Source organism: Leptinotarsa decemlineata, unplaced genomic scaffold (genome assembly GCF_025532065.1).
Source record: "Leptinotarsa decemlineata unplaced genomic scaffold, Ldec_3_MD MMD2_tig00000026_RagTag_RagTag, whole genome shotgun sequence".
NCBI lineage: Eukaryota > Metazoa > Arthropoda > Insecta > Coleoptera > Chrysomelidae > Leptinotarsa > Leptinotarsa decemlineata.
The window spans coordinates 3,707,153-3,727,075 of NW_027412539.1; the positions used below are offsets into that span (position 1 = coordinate 3,707,153).

Consider the following 19,923-nt stretch of genomic DNA (forward strand, 5'->3'; position numbering starts at 1 on the left):
AGTCTAAAATCAATTATGTTGTCTACATTCTCCATTGTCTTTCCATATACCACATTATTCATTAGTTTATAGAAATCTTCAACAGATTTGTTGTTGGACCTATTACGCATTTCAGTATCAAGATCTATATAGGGTTTCATCCAAGGTGATTGTTTGAATTTCAATACTCTATGTGTATTCATTACAATCAAACCATTTTTGATGGCTTGCTGTAGATTTCTATAATGAACAATATATTTCCTTCAATCATTCAAATTTGGAATCGATTCACCCAAATTTTGACACTCGAATAGATTCCACACATGTCTAGCCCTATCATAATCATTTTCTGATATATGTTCACAAATGAGTTTGTCATAATACTGATTTTTTGTTGGAAGTAATGGATAATTCAATTTGTCAATGTCATCAACGAATCTATATGGAAATACCCGTTTCTGACTCATCAAATTGAATTTCTCAATTTATGGGAAATGTTTATGCATTTATGAGAGGTCAAGTTAGCACCCAACTTCTCATAAATTATATAACTTTATCATAAGTTTATAACTATCGATGAATCTCATTTTGAGATATTTCTGCTTAACCTCACCATCTTCATCGATGTAGGTGCATGTGTAAAGAGATGCTTAGTGAAAGATATATATTTCTGTTTTGTTTGTGGGATGACATCAACTTTCTCTTTATTTCTATACAATTCTTTTATGAATAAATGGCAATCATAGCCACTTAAATTGTGGAAAATATTAGGTACAAAGTTAGGGATTTTGAAATTCAAATTACATTTGAAATGAGCGGCATGTGATCTTTTCTTTCCTGTAACATGACAATGATCTCTAACTTTGACTTCACCATCAATGAATGGTTTATTACATATACCACAAGTTCTGGCTGCAGCAAATTGTTCCTCTTCTTCGAGAGTTTGTATAGGGTATCTGAGATGATTTTCATATATCTTTTTTGAATCATCTCCAATGCTACTCACAAATTTCTGAGCTGCATCTACACCCCTATATGTGACAAATTTTGACAAATCATCATTATATGAATATTTTATCAGGAAAGCAAATGAATACGGAGCATGTTAGAATATTTTATTCGTGTATGAACTTTCTGGATTTGGCTCATTCACGTGAATCGGTTTAAGTACTAATTCAAAATCAGCGTATACTACAAATGGAACCCTAATTTGTCTCTCAAAATTTTGAAACAATAAGTTATTTTCGCAACCATCATACCATATTAATTGATCTTAAAATTGGTGGTTTTTGTTGTTGAACCAACGAGATTACAATCATTCATCTTATGACGTAAAAGCAATATCTCGCTGAAAAAATATATCAAACATTCATTACAAAAATATTTTTTGTGATCATGAGCTGATAGTTGACTAGAAACTAATCTTGAAAGATCTTTGATCCAACAATAGTAACTATTACCGGAGTTATAAGTAACAAATTGACATGTCTCCGGAGTCTTCTCTGTGAGTATCGCAATAGACCAATCACATCATACTTCATTTTACCCTCATCAATTTTTTTCTCTGAACCGTAAACATTAATTGAAATATCATTCCCATCTTCAAATCTTTCAATACTCTTATTATTAACTTTTACCGGAAAATCCATACCTGTGAAATCTAAAACATTGGAAAAATGTTGATATGACATAACTTCGGACACTCTACCATTTGCAGGATATAATGCTGATGTTATAGCCCAAGCAAAACAGTGTTGATCTTCGTTACGAACATTCACGACAGCTTTCCTCCATTCAATGCATTCAGGCAGCTTCACATATGAACGTCATCCTAGTGGACTGTATCTATTAATATTGACTTCAAGAAATAGTATTTTTTCACAAGTCCAACCTAAATTACAAAAAAATTAATATTACTACTGAATCTCGTTGGAATTTACAAAAAATAAATACCTGAGTCACGTTCCTCATCAGTCATCTGAGCCACAATTACATCATGGAATCCATCAAAAATAGCATAAACTTCCATATTCACCTTGATGCTTTTATGGATCCTGATGGCTGATTCCAGTAATTCAATGACCTTCTGCCTAATCTCATTGAAAAATTACATGTAGTCACTGGATACAACCTAACTCTCAACCCTGTACGTAGCAATGCGGCAATTGAATGCATTCGTTATAATTTGAACACCTTCAGACAATTGAATACATGCATTATTTTTATGACTCATGGTTCTTTCGTGAGAGTTCACTTGCGTCATAGGAATTGTCACATCACAACAATTGCAAGTATACATAGGTGTTGCATTGTCCACTCTCATCCGTTTCACTTAAGGCCCTCCTTGGCAACTCTGGAACTGATGCCGACGAAGATTATCACTACGAGTGAAAGATTTACCACAGTCACAGAAATACATTTTATATGATAGTTGTGACTAACTCACTTGATGTAAACTGACATAACCAACACTCGTTCGCTCCTTAAATACAGTCTGATCGGGTCCGTCAAGACGTCATAGCCAACCCCACCTCTCAGCTACATGCGCCAACCCCACCTCCCAGCTGGATGCGATAACAGATGTCGATACGAACAGACAATGGTCGTTGCGCTCTCGTAAAGGGCAGACGTTAGGCAGACAGTCCTCGGCTGCCTGCGTGTTACCATCGATAGCGAAGCTAGAGCGATGCATTACATCACAGCCTTCACTGCATCGAGAGAGGTGAGGGCACACCGATGAATACGCATTACTCATCCGCACGTCGTGGAGTGAACATCTTGCTCTCTTACTGTTGAAAGGTTGTTGCTGTAACGTCACACCACTACTAACTTGGTGGGCTCACATCGATGAAACATTCATTACTTGAAGGATTTTCGAAGTATGCAGACGTATGTTTGTACATAGACAAGCACATGATGAAACCCTGTATCATGCGTTTCCACACACACACACCAATCGAATGTAATTCCGTCACTATGTCACACACACACAAAAAAAATCTCATATAAAAAAAAAGAAAAATTTTTGAACGATCCATTCACCAGACACTTCAAGGTCACATCGCCTTGATGTTACTGAACAACAACAATAAAAGCAAATAATACGTCATAGTGGTGGGGAGAGGCCCAGAACCGGCTGTAATCTGCTACTTGGATTTAATTTTTCAAGTAAGTGTCATCGCAAAATAAAATCTAATAAATATAATTCTGAGAAAATGTATGCTTCTAGTACCGATCAACAAAGAAGATGAAATATAGAAAGTCGTATTCTGTCGAAACATCAATTGATTTCGATCATACTGTCAATTCAGTACGAAACATATCCTCAAAACTGGATTAAGAGAAGAGGCAGCATGAAATAGTCTGCACGGTCACCTGATCTTTCACCTCTTGATTCGATTCAGGAGACTCATCAAAACCATTTTCACCATCTTTGAAAGCAATTAATATTTAATTTGAAACCCCTGACATTGATACTCCACGTTTCTATTGAGGAACCTGAATGGTTCCTCAAACGAGAATCTTGATGTAATATACACTGAGAAGATCCAATTTCATATTCATTCGAAAATGTCTGTAGAGCTTTCCCATATACTATTTCAACAACAGGAACTGAATAAATATATGTCGGATATATAGTGATCCTGCTCACAGGTCATTATGTAAATGTTGTACATCCTGTTGTGGTTCCAGGTTTGCGCCGCGGCTGCTGGGGTTTATATTCTCTGACAAGGATAATTGCCTGTCAGAGCTCCCAATTTTATTAAAGACTAGTTTCGCGGTTTCAGTGGCAATTCGTTTATACTTGTTATTCGCAACGTAGCTCCACCGAATATCCAATTCTCCGAGAAAAAGATCTGGAATATAGGGATTTTACTATTCCATGTATGCTATCTCATGAATGGAATGATATTTGTTTGAAATACTATTTTATTATTTCGTCAAAACACAAATACATCAATTAACAAATGAGAAAAATATCTGAAAACAGATATGAGAGCAAAGAATAAAGTATCAAAATAATAAGCCAGTAATGGAATATATGAAATATATTTATTACGCATTGGTCAAAGACGAAACGGACTGGATTAAGTTGACGATAGTCGTGTCACTAAGTGTTCTGGAGATGTCTTGAATTTATTGGAGCCTCTGGAGACACCCTACATTTTGTCTTATGAAAGAGAGGACATTGGCAGATCAAGATCTTCAGAGGATGTGGTGTTGCAGGTTTTTCCGGGTTTTCCTGCAACTGAAAAAGCAAATGCGCTACTGGAATCAATGAAGTCACCCCGGAGCGCCAATTTCATGATTTGTATCAGATCTTTACTAATAAAATATAATTTACTTAATAGACATTTGAGTACTATGGAATATTGCCAAATATAATGAATACAAACATTAAAAAGAAACAAAAAAACAAACAAAACAAAAAAAACAGAACAAAAATGAAACATATTCAAACCAGGATGTTTCTTACCTCATATTAGTAATACAAAAAGTGAAATGATTTCATTCGTAAGATAAGTACAACGTACGGCAGCTCTTCGTCAGTATTCACTATGGGTTTCGATCAAAAGAATTCTTAATATCCCAATATTTCAGCAATTAAGTTTTTTTTGTATAGACACATTCCGGAGATGAAATTGCTTATGGGCGGATACTTCGAGAAGAAAAGAATCAAATACATCTATTGAAAAAAACAGATATGAAAGCAAAGAATGAATAACCAAAATAATAACCCAGAAATAAAATATATGGAATATTGCCAAATATTATGAATGCAAAAATCAAAAACAAAACAAAAATGAAAACAAAACAAAAACAGAACCGAAACAAAACACAAACAAAACAAAAATGGAACAAAATCAGAACAAAAACAAAACATAAACAAATCAAAAACAAAACAGTATAAAAACAATAGAAACGAAAACAAAACGGACACAAATCAAAAAATTCCTAGTATCCTAATATTTCAACAATTAGGTTTTTTGTATAGACACATGGAAAAGATAAAATTGCTTGTGAACGGATAATTTGAGAAGAGAAAAAGATCTGAATCAAATATACCTGTAGATAGAACAAATATGAGAGCAAATATATTTAACAACCCCTACAATCTTCAGTTGGCATCCTGGTTCGTGTAAGTACCTATCCTTCTATCTTACCTAAAAGCTCCCGATATAACCAAATTTTCAAATTTCACATTTCACATTTCAGTTTTATACTTGATAATGGGGTTCATACCGAAACCGGTCGTATAAATGAAATTAACTAGTGAAAATTAGACAAAAGTCATTAAAGTGATCATAAATTACCACAAAATGAGCAAGTCATCAATCACACATATTGAAACAAAACAGGACAAAAATAAAACTGAAACAGAACAGAAACGAAACAAAAACGAAACGAGAACAAAAACAAAACGAAAACAAAACAATAACAACACAAAAAAAAACAAAAGCCAAACAGAAACAAAACAAAGGTTATTCATATTCAAACTGGATGCTTGTTGCCTCATATTCGTAACACAAAAAGTATAATCAATTTACTCCAAAGATAATATGGCAGCTCTTCGTCGGTATGCACTATGGGTTTCATTCAAAAAAATTCTTAGCCACATGGCGAAGATGAAATTGCTTATAAACGAATACTTTGAGAAGAGAAGAATCAAATACACCTGTTGATGAAACAGATATGAAATCAAAGAATGACGTACCCAGTAATGGAATATATAAAATACTGCCAAATATAATAAATAAATAAATGGAAAACAGAACAAAAACAAAACGAGAACAATAGCAAAACAAAAACAGAATAAAAACAGACCAAAAACAAAATAGAAATAAAACAAAATGAAAACAAAACGAAAACAAAACACAAAAACTAATCAAAAGCGGAACAGAAACAAAACAGAAAAGAAAAATATAAAACAGAAACAAAACATATTCAAACCAGGATGCTTGTTAACCATATTTCTAATACAAATTAATTATTTATTTCAGAAATCAAATTTTTTCTGTATAGACACATGGCGAAGTTACTCATGAACGGATAATGTGAGAAGAGCAGAAGGTCTGAATCAAATACCAGTGAAAACAAAAACGAAACAATAACAAAATAGAAAACAAAACCAAAAACAGAACAAAAACAAAACAAAACTGAAACAAAACAGTAACAAAACAAAAACTAAACAGAAAAAACAAAAAGTGCCAGTGATATTGCCAAATATAATGAATGAAAAAATCAAAACAGAAGAAAAATAAAAACGAAAAGAAACAAAAAAAAAAACGAAACAGAAACAAAACGAAAACAAAACAGAAAATAAATGATTGTTTTATTATGATAGAAACAAAGTTAACGAGATTGAAAATATTCCACGATGAAGGCATAATGCAATTATGCGGAATTTTGCGAATCAATCGGAAAATAAATCGCAAGAGAGGAGAGCCATATTCAGTGTTGGTAGAGCTGCTGTCTTTGCAGAAGATTATCTGTTTTGACTCTCAGCCTACTCTGTTCCCGAAATAGCAGAATAATTATTATGATATTTGAGATATTTAAAAAAAAAAACTTTCAATACAGATACGAAGTCTTAAAAACTTGTTAGTTTCATCGTTCATACCTCAAGACTGGATGGACTGATTTTCGTGACTTTTGATTTGTTAGATTTGTCTTCGTCTGGAATAGCAAAATAACTATTGGAACTTATGAATGAAAAAATCAAAGAATAAACCACGATTCGTTCAGTTGTGACAGTTGTTATGGTACGTGCGAAGATAATGGACGTTATGACATTCGTGACTACGCGGGCATGAATAATTGTTATGCCATAATGAAAGCAAAGTTAGCAATACCCATCAAAATGATGTGATCGATAACATCGAAAATCTTCCACAATGGACCCGTAATGCAATCGGGCTGTAGTATATTATAAATGAATCTACTGCAGGTGAAGAAGAAATTGCACAAAAAGGCCGCCTGTTGGTAATTCTACTGTTTTGCAGTTTTGGCTTGCTTGCTATTATTCTATCAATATTCTATCGACTGATTACCAGTTCACATTCTATAATAATTATGACTGTAAATAAAGTAAATGATCATATAAGTAGTATGTATAAAAAAAGGTCTCTATGGTTTTTCGTATTAACCCACTGTTTTCAGGCGCAGGTTTTTCAGGCGCAAAATCTATTACAAACACTGACTACATTAACACTGACTCTCACAATATGGTCCGACTTCGTGCTCAACAAACACGATATGAAAAAGTTGAAATCACTCAGCTAAAATCTCAATTCAACATTCATTAATTTTACGACGGTACAAAGTTCATCGGGTATGTTGAATTCCTATAGAAAATTACAGTCATAGCAAGTAGCTGTTTGAGAGTTAAGGAAGAAGGTGTTATAAAAAAATATTGATTAGATTTTTCATGGAACGAATACAATATTTTAAATACCATATCCAGGAGTTGTTACTGCTAGTTGCCTGGAAAAGAAAAAATTCAAACAGATATCCAGTAGTTCTCACTAATTCAAAAGTTTACCAATGCAGCTCATTGGACCATCTGAATTTTCATTATTCATTGATGATCTTTTAGAATATAGAAAATGTTTGATTAAAGAAACATATAAAAAAAGTAATACAAATTATGAAATAACGAAACAACAAAAATTATTTGGCGTTCCGGGGCAAATTTGATTGATTCCAGTGGAACATTTGCTTTCTCAGCTGCAGGAAAACCCAGAAAAACCTGCAACACTACATCATCTGAAGATCTTGATTTGCCAATGTCCTCTCTTTCATGAAATAAAATGTAGGGTGTCTTCAGAGGCGCTAATGGATTCAAGATATTGCCAGAATATTTAGTGACATGACTATTGTCAAACTAAAACTAGTCCGTTTTGTCTTTGACCAATGCATTATAATTACCAGATGCAACGCCCAAACCACAGAGTACAAAGTATAAAGATTATAATAGTAGTCTGCTAGATTGAAGTGAATTTTGAACCTTCGTAAGAGTTTGGTGGTTCTGTTAGAGGTTGAGTCATGTTTGAAGATCATCAGTGTTATTAGATTGGATCGACTGGTGCCTCAGTTATACTTGTTTTCTTATGAAAGTCAGTTAGTTTGGCGCATATTTGGCAATACAGTTGATCATCACCCGTTAAAAGTTTTATTTTCAGATGATTCAACAATAAGCTTTGCACGGACTGGTTATATCAGTCATATTCAGCAAGTTGCCAAAGATGACTCTTCTCGATAGGAATACTTAACAGATTGTCTCTGGTCTGGATTCCTGGTCATAGTGACCTGGAAGGCAATGAGGCTGCTGACTCCCTTGCATAGGAGGGTGCTGCAAGCAGCTTCATCGGACCGGAACCTGTCATTGGAATCGCTTTAGGCTTTGCCAAGCAAACAATGAACACCTGGATGGCAAGAAGATAATTGGACTTCTGACCAAATCTTCCTTGATTGGCTCACTCCAAGGCGTTTATTCACCCTTCGTAGCTTGATACCAAACAGTTGTCGGACTACGGTAGGAATGAACTACGAAGTGTAACAGGCCTTCTTACAGGTCATTTGAATCATCATATGCAGAGACTCGGACTATCGAAAGACAGTGTGTGTCGCCTCTGTTTGTAAAATGATGAAATAGCAGAGCATATACTTTGTGCTTGCCCCGGTGGGGACCGAATCAGGTTTTTAGAGTTCGGCAGAACCGTACTCTTACCATCTGAGCTGATAGACCACTCACCATACAAACTAATCGGCTTCGGTTAGAAGCTGAGTTTAGTAGGTCTAATGTGAATAGATGTGAGCCACAATAAACCCTTGTGGGATGCGGTGGAGGATCGAATAGACCCACTCACTTTGGACCTAAGCTAACCTATCAGTCATATTAGGAAACGCTAGATGAAGTTCTAGAAAGTCATATGCGTTTTCACTGCCTCTTGAACATGTACTACAAAGTAAACTAGTGAAGATTTTTCCAGCAGAAAACAAAACGAAATAGACTGTATGGAATCATTCAATCCAGAGAGCTCGAGTCTTCAACTCGAAGACTATTCAACCAGAACTTCAAGAATTGGGAACAATTCTCTTGTTGTCCTAACGAGTGTCTAGTGGACTTCAAAGACTCTAGGAAATCGGTTAGTGTGAAAGATGATTCATTCTAACGAAACTGCAGCTGCATAAACATGTGTTTGAGTTTGGTGAATAAGTAGGAAACATTCTCGTTTACTATTTCACAATAAATACTATAAATAATATATTTTTTTTTTAAACAGAATAATATATGTATATAGTAGCGCGAAAATTTCATAAGCTTTTGAAAATGATTATGAAAGGAATGGTTGGGTACAGCATTTGGAATAATGAAGTAGATTACAGTTTACAGTTGTTGATTTGTGTAAACACAAATAAAGAGAAAAATATGTGTTTGTATACGAAAAAATCTTGAAAAAGGGTCCTAAATGAAATTCTTCTACCGAAACAAAATGAGGAAGGTCATGTAAATAATACATCACGATGAAACAGAAATTATAATGTGCCTGGCAGTTGAATGAGAAAATGTGAGAATGGATGTTCACATTCCTTTGAAATAATCGTTGTTGATTCAGGAATCATTTTAAGAAGTTTAATTTTGAAATAACATAGATTTCATATGTTTGAACTAAATACTTTGTATTTTTTCATCTTGATTTCAACAAAATTAAATTGATGTACCTTTTACAGTGAAGGTAACGTATATTTGAATCATTCATATTATTTTTCAGTAAACTGATATACTAATACATATAATCAAACAACTCTTGCTAGTCAATATTGAAATATCTAACTGGCAAATCTTCAAAGAATTCAAAACAACAATTTACAATTCGACGCCAGCTGAAGGCTGCTTATGAGTTAGTTTGACCCAAGATGGATGGAAATACCATGTTGTAATCACTCAAAATCCATCCTACGAGATCCAAGGAGGTCCGGCTATTGAATAACGAAACTGGCTACAAAAAAGGGTTTTATTATAAAAATTATTCTATATTCGAATGTTCCCTTTCAATATACTCTCCTTCCCTCGCCACACACTTTTTCATACGATTTTTCCATTGATCGAAGCAGTACTGGAAGTCTTCTTTGGTGAGAGTCTTTAGGAGTTCTGCCGTTTTTATGTTTTACCGCTTCCATAAACTCAAATCGGGTCCCTTTCAAAGTAGATATTTCATCTTCGGAAACAAAACAATGTCGCTCGGTGCCAAATCTGGCGAGTACGGTGCGTGTTCGAACACTGGAGTGCGTTTATCAGCCAAATACCGCGTTATGGGCAGGTGCAAAATCCATGAGTTGTTCTTCCATCACTTGGACTGTTTCTTAAGAACTCGTTCTCGCAGATTTGCCAAAACTAGCAAATAGTAAGTCTGGTTGACAGCCTGACCCTCTGGAACCCATTCAGTCATCACGATACCGTTAATGTTGAAAAAAACGATCAACATTGGCTTGATTTTGATTTGGACATCCTTCCTCTCTCGGCCATCACTGAAGCGCTTATACCTCTCAAAAACACACGCACGAGATAGAGAATTGTCCTCATAGGCCCCTTGCAAGAATTTGTAGTACTGAAACTGCATCCAAAACGATCAGTAGCTTTCATATTTGATGATGCAAATTAATCAAATTTTATGAAAAATCATGTAATCGGTGATGCAAAAATACCTGTCGAATCATCTCATGGAAGTTTAGGATTTACAATTGATACGTCCCTACATTTCAGAGAACATGTTACTAATAAACTCAAAAATGATTTATTTGAAAGCAATCTACTTTCAAAGGCAGTATTGATCAGTTGATATTAAAAAAATACTGTGTGATTCTCTAGTAATATCCTATTTGAATTGCTCATATCGTCGTATCTGGAAAATACAATCATCATATGCTCGACTCATCCATGGAATTTGTAAATTTGAATGCATATCAGTTACAGAAAAACTTTAACATCTCAAATAGCTCAATATGTACCACAGAGGACCACATCATTTGTCGACAATCAATTCTTATCATCACAAAACATTACAAAGAAATATATTTCCGTTTTTTCTCCAACAATGTCGCATGATGCATCAACAATATTTGTAAACATGATAGTTCACTTTTGAATTGACTCAAAGAAGCATTCAGCCATAATTTCAAGGAGTATTTGATGAGCATTCAGTATATCTGACTTAGCCCCATTTCGTTACTTTTCTCTTGGCCTAATTTCTCCTTTCATCTTTCGACTATTTTCTACTATTCTTCTATTCACAACTTTCTCGGAACCATTGGAAGAACAGAAACAGTGCAAAACTGTTATATGAATCGCCATTTATTTACCATGAATATTGTATGTATTTTCTCATGAATTATTGTTTTATATTATATCCTAGTTAGAGTTTGTCGAATCTAAGAAGCGACTTCAAAGTATCGGCTAGTTTTGACAAGCTGTACAACATTTGTAAAACAATTGAGATTTGTAGAAATTGTAAATAAGTAAGGTATTATTATTATTATTCTGAAGAAATGTTGGTTATGTAACAGAATTGAATGAAAATACAGTTATAAAGCGTTTATTCTCGAAACAGACAACAAAATCACCACAAGAAATATAATCCAATATAGTGTACACATCGAATTGTAGAAGCTGTCACAACTGCTATGTTGGTCAAAACAGATGGTATTTTAAAACACGAGTATCAGAACATATGAGAGAAACTGAATATGGTAAACCATAAAGACCTCATTGAACATAAGGACAACTAAGGACACATTTTTTATTTTGATCATCCAACTATTCTAGATGTTCAACCATATTTACCCAGAAGACTTTTAAGCGAAATGATACATATCCGCAAATGCGATAGTGTAGAAGTGATGTCGATGGCTTGAATACTGTATATTTCAATTTGATTAATGAGATACCTAAATAATTAACCTTTCTTCCATTCTTTTGCTTTCTATCATTGATTAAAAAACAGACACCACCTAATCAGAATCACGGATAAAGCCATTCGTTTGATGTCGTTTTGTGTTGGTGTTGTCTCGGAAGTTTGTCTGTTTTAATTTTTTAATATGTATCTAATATTCATTAAGATTAGTTAGACAAGTTAACAACAACAGGCAACTAGATGCCCATATGAGAGTATAGAAATAAGTAAACACAATAATATTATGAATAACGATGACGGACCTATACCAAAGAGCATACTATATAGCTTGTTGAAATAAAATAAAATAATGTTGTTGGGTTTACTGATTACTAAATACTGTGAAATTAATTTTTATATAGCTGAAAATTGTTTTATATAAACATATATTGTAAAATAATAGATAAGGCAAAATTGTAAAATTGATTTAGGTTGGTATGCCTGGATGGTTTACCTGTATGAGTTACCTTTATAGCATAAACAGGATTAGCTCGCACTAGTCCTTAGTTTTAATCTTCCTCTTTGAAGATGATCACTTGGTGATCGAAACACGTGTCGAGGTGTTAAAAATAACGATTTGGTGTTGGGAAAAAAACTCCAGTAATATTCATGTATCTAATATGTCTGATGGTTTCCAGAATAGTAAGATTATCAACACGAAAAAACTACTTTTTGATGAGTAATTTAATTAAGAACCCATTAATTCTTGTAGAATTGAAACGATAATAATGGTATAAGTTTAGTGGAAGGTATGTTTATGAAAATTCATTGTTACAGGGTCCTGAAGAAAAACTTAATGAAACTCGAAACGTTGGCAAGAAAACAATTGTTCAAAAAAATGAACTTGTTACTCAACAACCTCTCTTCAGAAAAATTATTGGATCACCAAACTAGTTATTATTATTATCACTTCTATATAGTAATGAAGAAATGGATAATGGAAATTTCAAAATAAACGTCATGTGTCTGAGAACTTTTCTGGATCGAAGTCTGATTTTGATTTCTCGCACTTGAACTTTTTCCATCATCCCAGAAAATAAACTAAGAAGCACTTTCTATTCCAGGGCTGCGTGGCCATCATCAGCATGACCTGGATAATGTCCGTGACGCTGTTCTCGATCCTAGTACTGCCGCGTGGCGGCTTCTACTTCAATCCGACAGGGATGGTGGCGTGCGAACCCTTTTATCCCCGAGCGTCCATCAGAATACTGGCCGCTTGCGGTTTCTATTTCCCGACGACGATGATTTTGATGTATTGTTACGGATCGGCTTTCCACGTCAACAAGCTGCGGTTAAGGAAGTCCGGCTGCAATGCGATCGCCAATCCTGAAGATTACGGGGGTGCCGCTTGCATGGAGAAGGTGAGTGATGGGGATCGTTACAGAAATAGATTTTGGCGCAAATCGGAGACGATGTGGGAAAGGGCCGTTTCGCTTGATTTCGTGTCATTATTCATGTTTGTCGGCCACTTTGTAGACGGGAATGAAGGAATTTGTTTGATGCGGTGAATACTAGAGATGGCACAATCGTGTATGACTGGATATAAATTATTGAACCAAGTGAATGTCAGTGAACTGACATTCACATTACAAAGACGTGTAAACCATGCAAAGAAGTTACTATCATATCGAAACTGGGAAGATGTCTTCTTAAAAGTCTATTACACGAAAGAAGAAATACTTCTTTCGAAACAATTAGTGCTTTATGAACATTGAATTATACCAAAAATCACTCATTTCCATCCAGTTTGTACACCGAACATTCGTTATGGAATTGAATCATATATGGAAAAAATGGAAATATGGAAAATATGGATGGTGCCTTTCAATATTCTTTAGAAATTTTCCTGTACTATTTTGTTAAACATTTCCCTGAAGTTAAACAATATAAACATCACCGTACGAAGCAGCCCAACTGCAAATGGGTTACTGACGATATTAAGAGGTCCAGCATACGATTAAAGGACATGTTTGTGCTTAAAAGCCATCATTCTCTATTGAATGATTTCTACAAAGCAGAAAAAAAGCACGAAATCTTATTACACAACTCAAAAAACATTACTTTCAGCATGAAATAAATAATTCAGACAACCCTACTAAGGCAGCATGGAATGTAGTGAATGAATTAACTAATAAATCGCGCAAGCAATCAATATCCTCCACAAAATATGAAAATAAAACATTCGAGTCTCCTGAGGAAATCTCTGAGATATTCAGCAATTTTTCCAAAGAAGAACCACTGAAATCAATTTCACAAATTGAATCGCTTGATGAAGATATAGCTAATCAATATTTGAATGATATTAAAATACAGTCTAGTTCTTTTCTCCTCCTTCCGTTTATTGAACATGAACTATTTGTCATGCTCAACAGGAAACTGAAAAATAAATTTTCCTCTGGATCGGATGGAATACCACATGTGATCGTTAAATGTGTTCTTAAACATCTTATGACACCACTAGTCTATCTCATAATTTATCATTTGCAAATGAAACATCCCCGCAAGCTTTGAGAACTGTTAAAATTACACCTGTGCATAAAGAAGGTGATTTCTCCCTAATAAGTAACTATCGACCAATTACGGTACCCTCTATCTTTTCCAAAATATTTGAATTATCATTTTTGGAGAGATTGTTATCTTATCTTAAGCATTTCAATATCATAATTGCGGATCAACATGGTTTTATGCAAAATAAATCGACCACAACTGCAAAACACTCATATGTTCTTGAAGTCATTAAATGCATTGATGCGGGTGAGTGAACTATTGGGGTATTTTGCGACCTAAGCAGGGCGTTCGATTGCATCAGTCATACAATCTTATTGAATAAACTGTCTCGATACGGTATCCGAGGTGTCACTCATGAGTAAACGTAATAATCGTGTCACTATTGGTAACCATATGTCATCGTGCAATGATTATTCTGAAGTAGGTGTTCCTCAGGGTTTGGTTCTAGGACCTACCTTATTTATATTTTATATCAACGATATTGTGAAGATATGTGATAGCTCAATTATTGTTGAGGCTGATGATAGATCAGTTATTGCATCAGATAGGAATGAATATTGTATACGTCAGAAATGTAAAAAAATCATTTTGATATGGCTCAGTGGTTTAGATTCAACTCACTTCATCTAAATACAAATAAAACAAAATGTATACGCTTTCACAATAGACAAAAAGAATCTAGTGTAGTTGATTTCGGAGACTTACAGTCAGTTGATAAGACCGTTCGATTTCTTGGATTATATATAGACGAACATATTTCCTGGGGAGAACACTGTAAAATCTCAATCAATAAATTCAATTCTGTTTCCTATCAACTACGTAATTTGAGATAAGTTATATCTAATGATCAGTTGCTGATGCTCTACTACGCCCAAGTAGACTTCGATATGGCATCTCCCTCTGGGGAAGGCCTTCGAGAGCTAAAGATGTATTTTTTGCACAAAAGAGAATTCTCCGAGTAATGTTTAGTCTATCCTCCCAACAAATCTGTGTTGATGTATTCAAAACATGTAAAATCATGACGCTACCATCACTCTTCATCTTTGAAGTTAGTGTGTATATATTTAGTAAGTATAACATTTTTTTCAACCAGATCCAGTATTCCTAAACATGACACCAGATTGAAAAATCAGCTGAATATACCCTTCTCTAGGGTCCAATTATCTGAAAACTCTCCAAACTCACTAGGTCCTTCATTATTTAATAAATTACCAGATTATGTAAGAGATAGTCGAACCTTAACATGTTTTAAAAAATGTCCTAAACATTTTTCAATTGAAAGATGCTATTATAAAGTCGATCAGGCACTTATAATAAGTATTTGTAAATCCTTTATGATTTGTCTGTTATTTGTGTATTTGGGTGAATATATGTATATATGTGTATGAGTGTATATATGTATATATGTCTGTATATGTATATATGTGTTACACGATTAACTGAGTATGTACTATCATGTTATTCTTTTTAATGTTTACTTTTACTGTTCATCATTACTATAGATGAACGACTATAATACCTGCAAATTTACTGTTCTGTTACATACAATTCGACTTAATGTTATCATGTTCTCATAATTTTAGATAAACGACTACTCCTATACAATACTTGTATTGTCCTTCTGGAGAATAAGGTATTATTATCATTATTATTATTATTATTATTATTATTATTTTGTCACCCTAGTGTGCGCTGGTCAGGCCCTATCCCCCGAAGCCCCGATACATTCGGGAGGGCGCTGGCGCTGGTATTTATTATTATTATTATTATCATTCTCGAAAGCTATACAGTTCAAAAAAATATTACTGGAGTTCAGTCCCAACACCAAACCGTTATTATTTTTAACACTTTGATACGTGTTAGACCTGTTTAATCTTTCCCTTGAAGGTGATCACTTGGTGATTGGAACACGTGTCGAGGTGTTAAGAATAACGGTTTGGTGTTGAGAAAAAACTCCAGTAATATTCATTACTGCACTGAAGGCTCCAAACAGTGCATCACTATACAGGTCAATATATAAAAGAATCACTTTATGAAATTTTACACGCATGGAACTTTTCAAAGGTGAACTACGAAGCTTCATGATAGGACATTTGTCTTTCTTTCTCTTCAGCACAGATCTGGATACTATTATGAAATGAAGAACTGAATTCAATAATGATATCACGACCTTGAGTTGTATGTAATGTAAGTGTACGTGTGAAGTGTGCATACGTTTTCGTGTGTTCTAGTTTCAGTGTGGTAGTTTGTGATTTTCCTTTGTAATTTAGCTTATACTGACTATTCCTAATATAATTATCTATAAAAGTGTCGAACAGGAAAATAAAGGATTTGATTTGATTTGATCTACGTATGCCTGGATGACAGTGCGTAATGATATTCATCGCTTATTTGATTCAATCCCAGCCATAGGAATCTTGTATGAAAATGAGAGAGATACATTTTTAGGAGAGATTATACTTTGGAAAAAAGTGTTGGCTTCCTACTCCTCCATCTGTATGCAAAAAAAAATGTAGGAAACTTCCAAAGAAAGGAAGAAAGCAAACAATTTCGGAATAAATTGAATACAAAGATGTGTAGTTCATGCGAAGAAGTAACTTTTAGAGACAAACTGGGAGAAAAAGTCCTCTTTCTTTAAGTACAAAACACAAACACTACAGAAAAATGTTCGAAGCGCTCTAGAAGTGGTACCTGTGCAAAAGTATCGATTCATGTTGGATTTGAATTACTGGAGAATAAATTAATTTGAAAAAAGTTCTCAGAAAGTTTATTCCACATGAACGCATTTCTCCAAACTGGAGAGTTTCTAAACAGTGAAGTTTATGGTTACTGAAGAACCACAAAACAATGATCAGCCACAGTCCGTCACGTATTTCTGATATGTACCGCTCTTGGTGGAATCAAATGTGCCAACTCACTTGAACACTTGCCGTGGAAATATCTATGGAAGAGAGACAAATCTCCACTTTTTCTTCGATGTTCCGGACTATCAAGGTTTCAAGTGATGTTCGCGTCTTCAATCTAGCGGATGGCTTTTTTCTGGATGGAATCCAGCAGCTTCGGGGTTTGCTTAGAGGCAGAGCTCCGTACATGTGGACAATACTTCAAAGAAGGTCTGATCTGAGCTTTATAAAACATTAAAAATTGCTGAGATGTGTACAGTTTTCTGGTTCGGAACAGTGTTCCAAGCTTTTGAGAAGCAGCCTTTGCAATTCCTGCGACATGATTGTGTCACGACATGTTGGTGTCCATTTCAACCCCCAACAAACTTATCGAAGCAGAATGCGGAATTGTCTATTCTGACATCATTACACCCGGTTCGGAAACATTTATCTTTTTGGAGAAAACTGATGCCTGGGTTTTTGTGAACCTGGTTAGTTTCACTCAAATTTAAAATCACTTCTAGATCCATATCAAAATATACCACTTTCTGCTACCGGTGAAGATGTGCATTTGCAGCCGACAGGTTGAAAAGTCTGCAAAATACTGGTTCAAATTCATAAGCGCACTTTTTGAGTACGATGACGGTTCCATCATCAGACGCCTTGTATATATTAAGCAATTTCAAAATTTCACTGACTAGATGTTGTCAAACAGTAATTTCTGGCATTGCGAATTTTCGTGTGGGAAAAGTGGGTGGTGCCTTCCCCAGAAAATCGACTGTGAAGTGGGATGCAAATTGTTCAGCTAGTAGATATGCTTCATCTATGGCTGCTGTTGCAATTGAACTATCTGCTTGTGTCAGTGGTGAAATTGTGGATTTTGTTAAGTTTTGATTAACAGCTTCAGCTATAGACCAGAAGAATCTAGATCCATTTTGATTGGCAAGCAATTTCGAAACAACTTCTTCCATACAAATATCGAATTACACGAAAAAACGAAATACTTACAAGAAAACTATTTTCATATGAACAGTAAATTATACAAAAAACCCCTTTTTTCTGTTTAGTTTGTACTCCATTGTGGAACTGGATCAGACATAATTCATAAGTAAGCTACACAAAATGAATATGACTTACCAAAACCTTTCTTTCACAAAAGCTGATCTCTCCTGAAAATATACCCCTTTCGATAATAATTATTCCCCAGTTTGAAGTCATAGAGAATTTGTAAACAGAAACATGAAATTATAGAAAAAAAACATATCATATCAACGTAGTTGAGACGGTAACTGATTCTACTCAGTCAATCAACCGCTTTGTGAATTGGGGGTTCAAGCCCTACCACTGAACGATATATTTTCACTACTTATCGTCCAAGCCATGCTAGTGATCGCACGTTAAAAGATAGGATCGCTTTAATCCTCAGCTCGCACAAACTTCGTATTCTGTGGGTTGTCGTTCTCAGAAGAAAGACAGTTGGTTTCAACAACAGATTTTCTATAGAAAGTTAATAGTATCTACCTTAAATTCGTCCCAACTCGAATGAAATTAAACTAATTAAGAGTTGAATATCTCAGAAATTTAAAAAACCCTGAGGATTCCATTGAGAACACCAGTTTTTCATCATTTCAGAAATGAAGAACGGCTTGAAAACATAGCATTCGACGTACATTTTTAAATCTGAGTCAAATTTTTTTGAATAATGTGAACGTAGCCTTAAAAAAATCACAGAAAATTTTAACGATAATGAAATATCATTATCAATTGATCAAGAAAGATGTAATGATTCAGCTACATATCAGATACATCTGCCAGTTTTTTTTATCACAGCCACTGTATTCATGAAACAAAAAATATCAACTTATGATGCACTGTTTGGAACCATTGGTGTAGTAATGAATATTACTGGAGTTTTTTCCCAATACCAAATCGTTATTTTTAACACCTCGACACGTGTTTCGATCACCAAGTGATCATCTTCAGAGAGGAAGATTGAAACTGAGATACGTGTTTCGATCACCAAGTGATCATCTTCAAAGAGGAAGATTAAAACTAGAAACTAGTGCGAGCTAATCCTATTCATGCTATAAAGGTAACCCATACAGGTAAACCATCCAGGCGTACCAAACATACAGGTATATCATCCTAAATTAATTTTACAATTTTGCCTTATTCAGTTTTAATCTTCCTCTTTGAAGATGATCATTTGGTGATCGAAACACGTGTCGATGTGTTAAAAATAACGATTTGGTGTTGGTAAAAAACTCCAGTAATATTGAAAAAATATCAAACTAAAAAAATTCAAGGCAGCAAAAATTGCTGGATCAGGCTAATACCTGGCAAATTCGTTGAATTCTGTTGACAGACATTGTGGAATTTCCTCTACTCAATATTTAATACGGAAAATATTTCCTAATGAATGGATATTTATCTAATACCTACAATGAGAAGTGTCAAGGGACATGTAGTTGATAACTACCGATGAATCTAGCTTACGAGCACCTTTGGTGGAATGTTCAAAGCGGTTGTAGATTATTTTTCCAAGTGAGCTTATGTCCCAATTCCCACAATCTCCAGTAACAGGGAGTTATTCAATTCTA

General features: G+C 34.5%; 1 protein-coding gene across 1 annotated transcript in view; it reads left to right on the top strand.

The window, feature by feature from the left end:
• Positions 1–19,923, top strand: part of LOC111505412 (trace amine-associated receptor 9) — a 466,598-nt gene that overhangs the window by 227,470 nt on the left and 219,205 nt on the right. Inside the window, exon 5 of the mRNA XM_074171620.1 lies at positions 12,998–13,294. Coding sequence (XP_074027721.1) covers positions 12,998–13,294 — 297 coding nt within the window. The remainder of the gene's footprint in view (positions 1–12,997; positions 13,295–19,923) is intronic.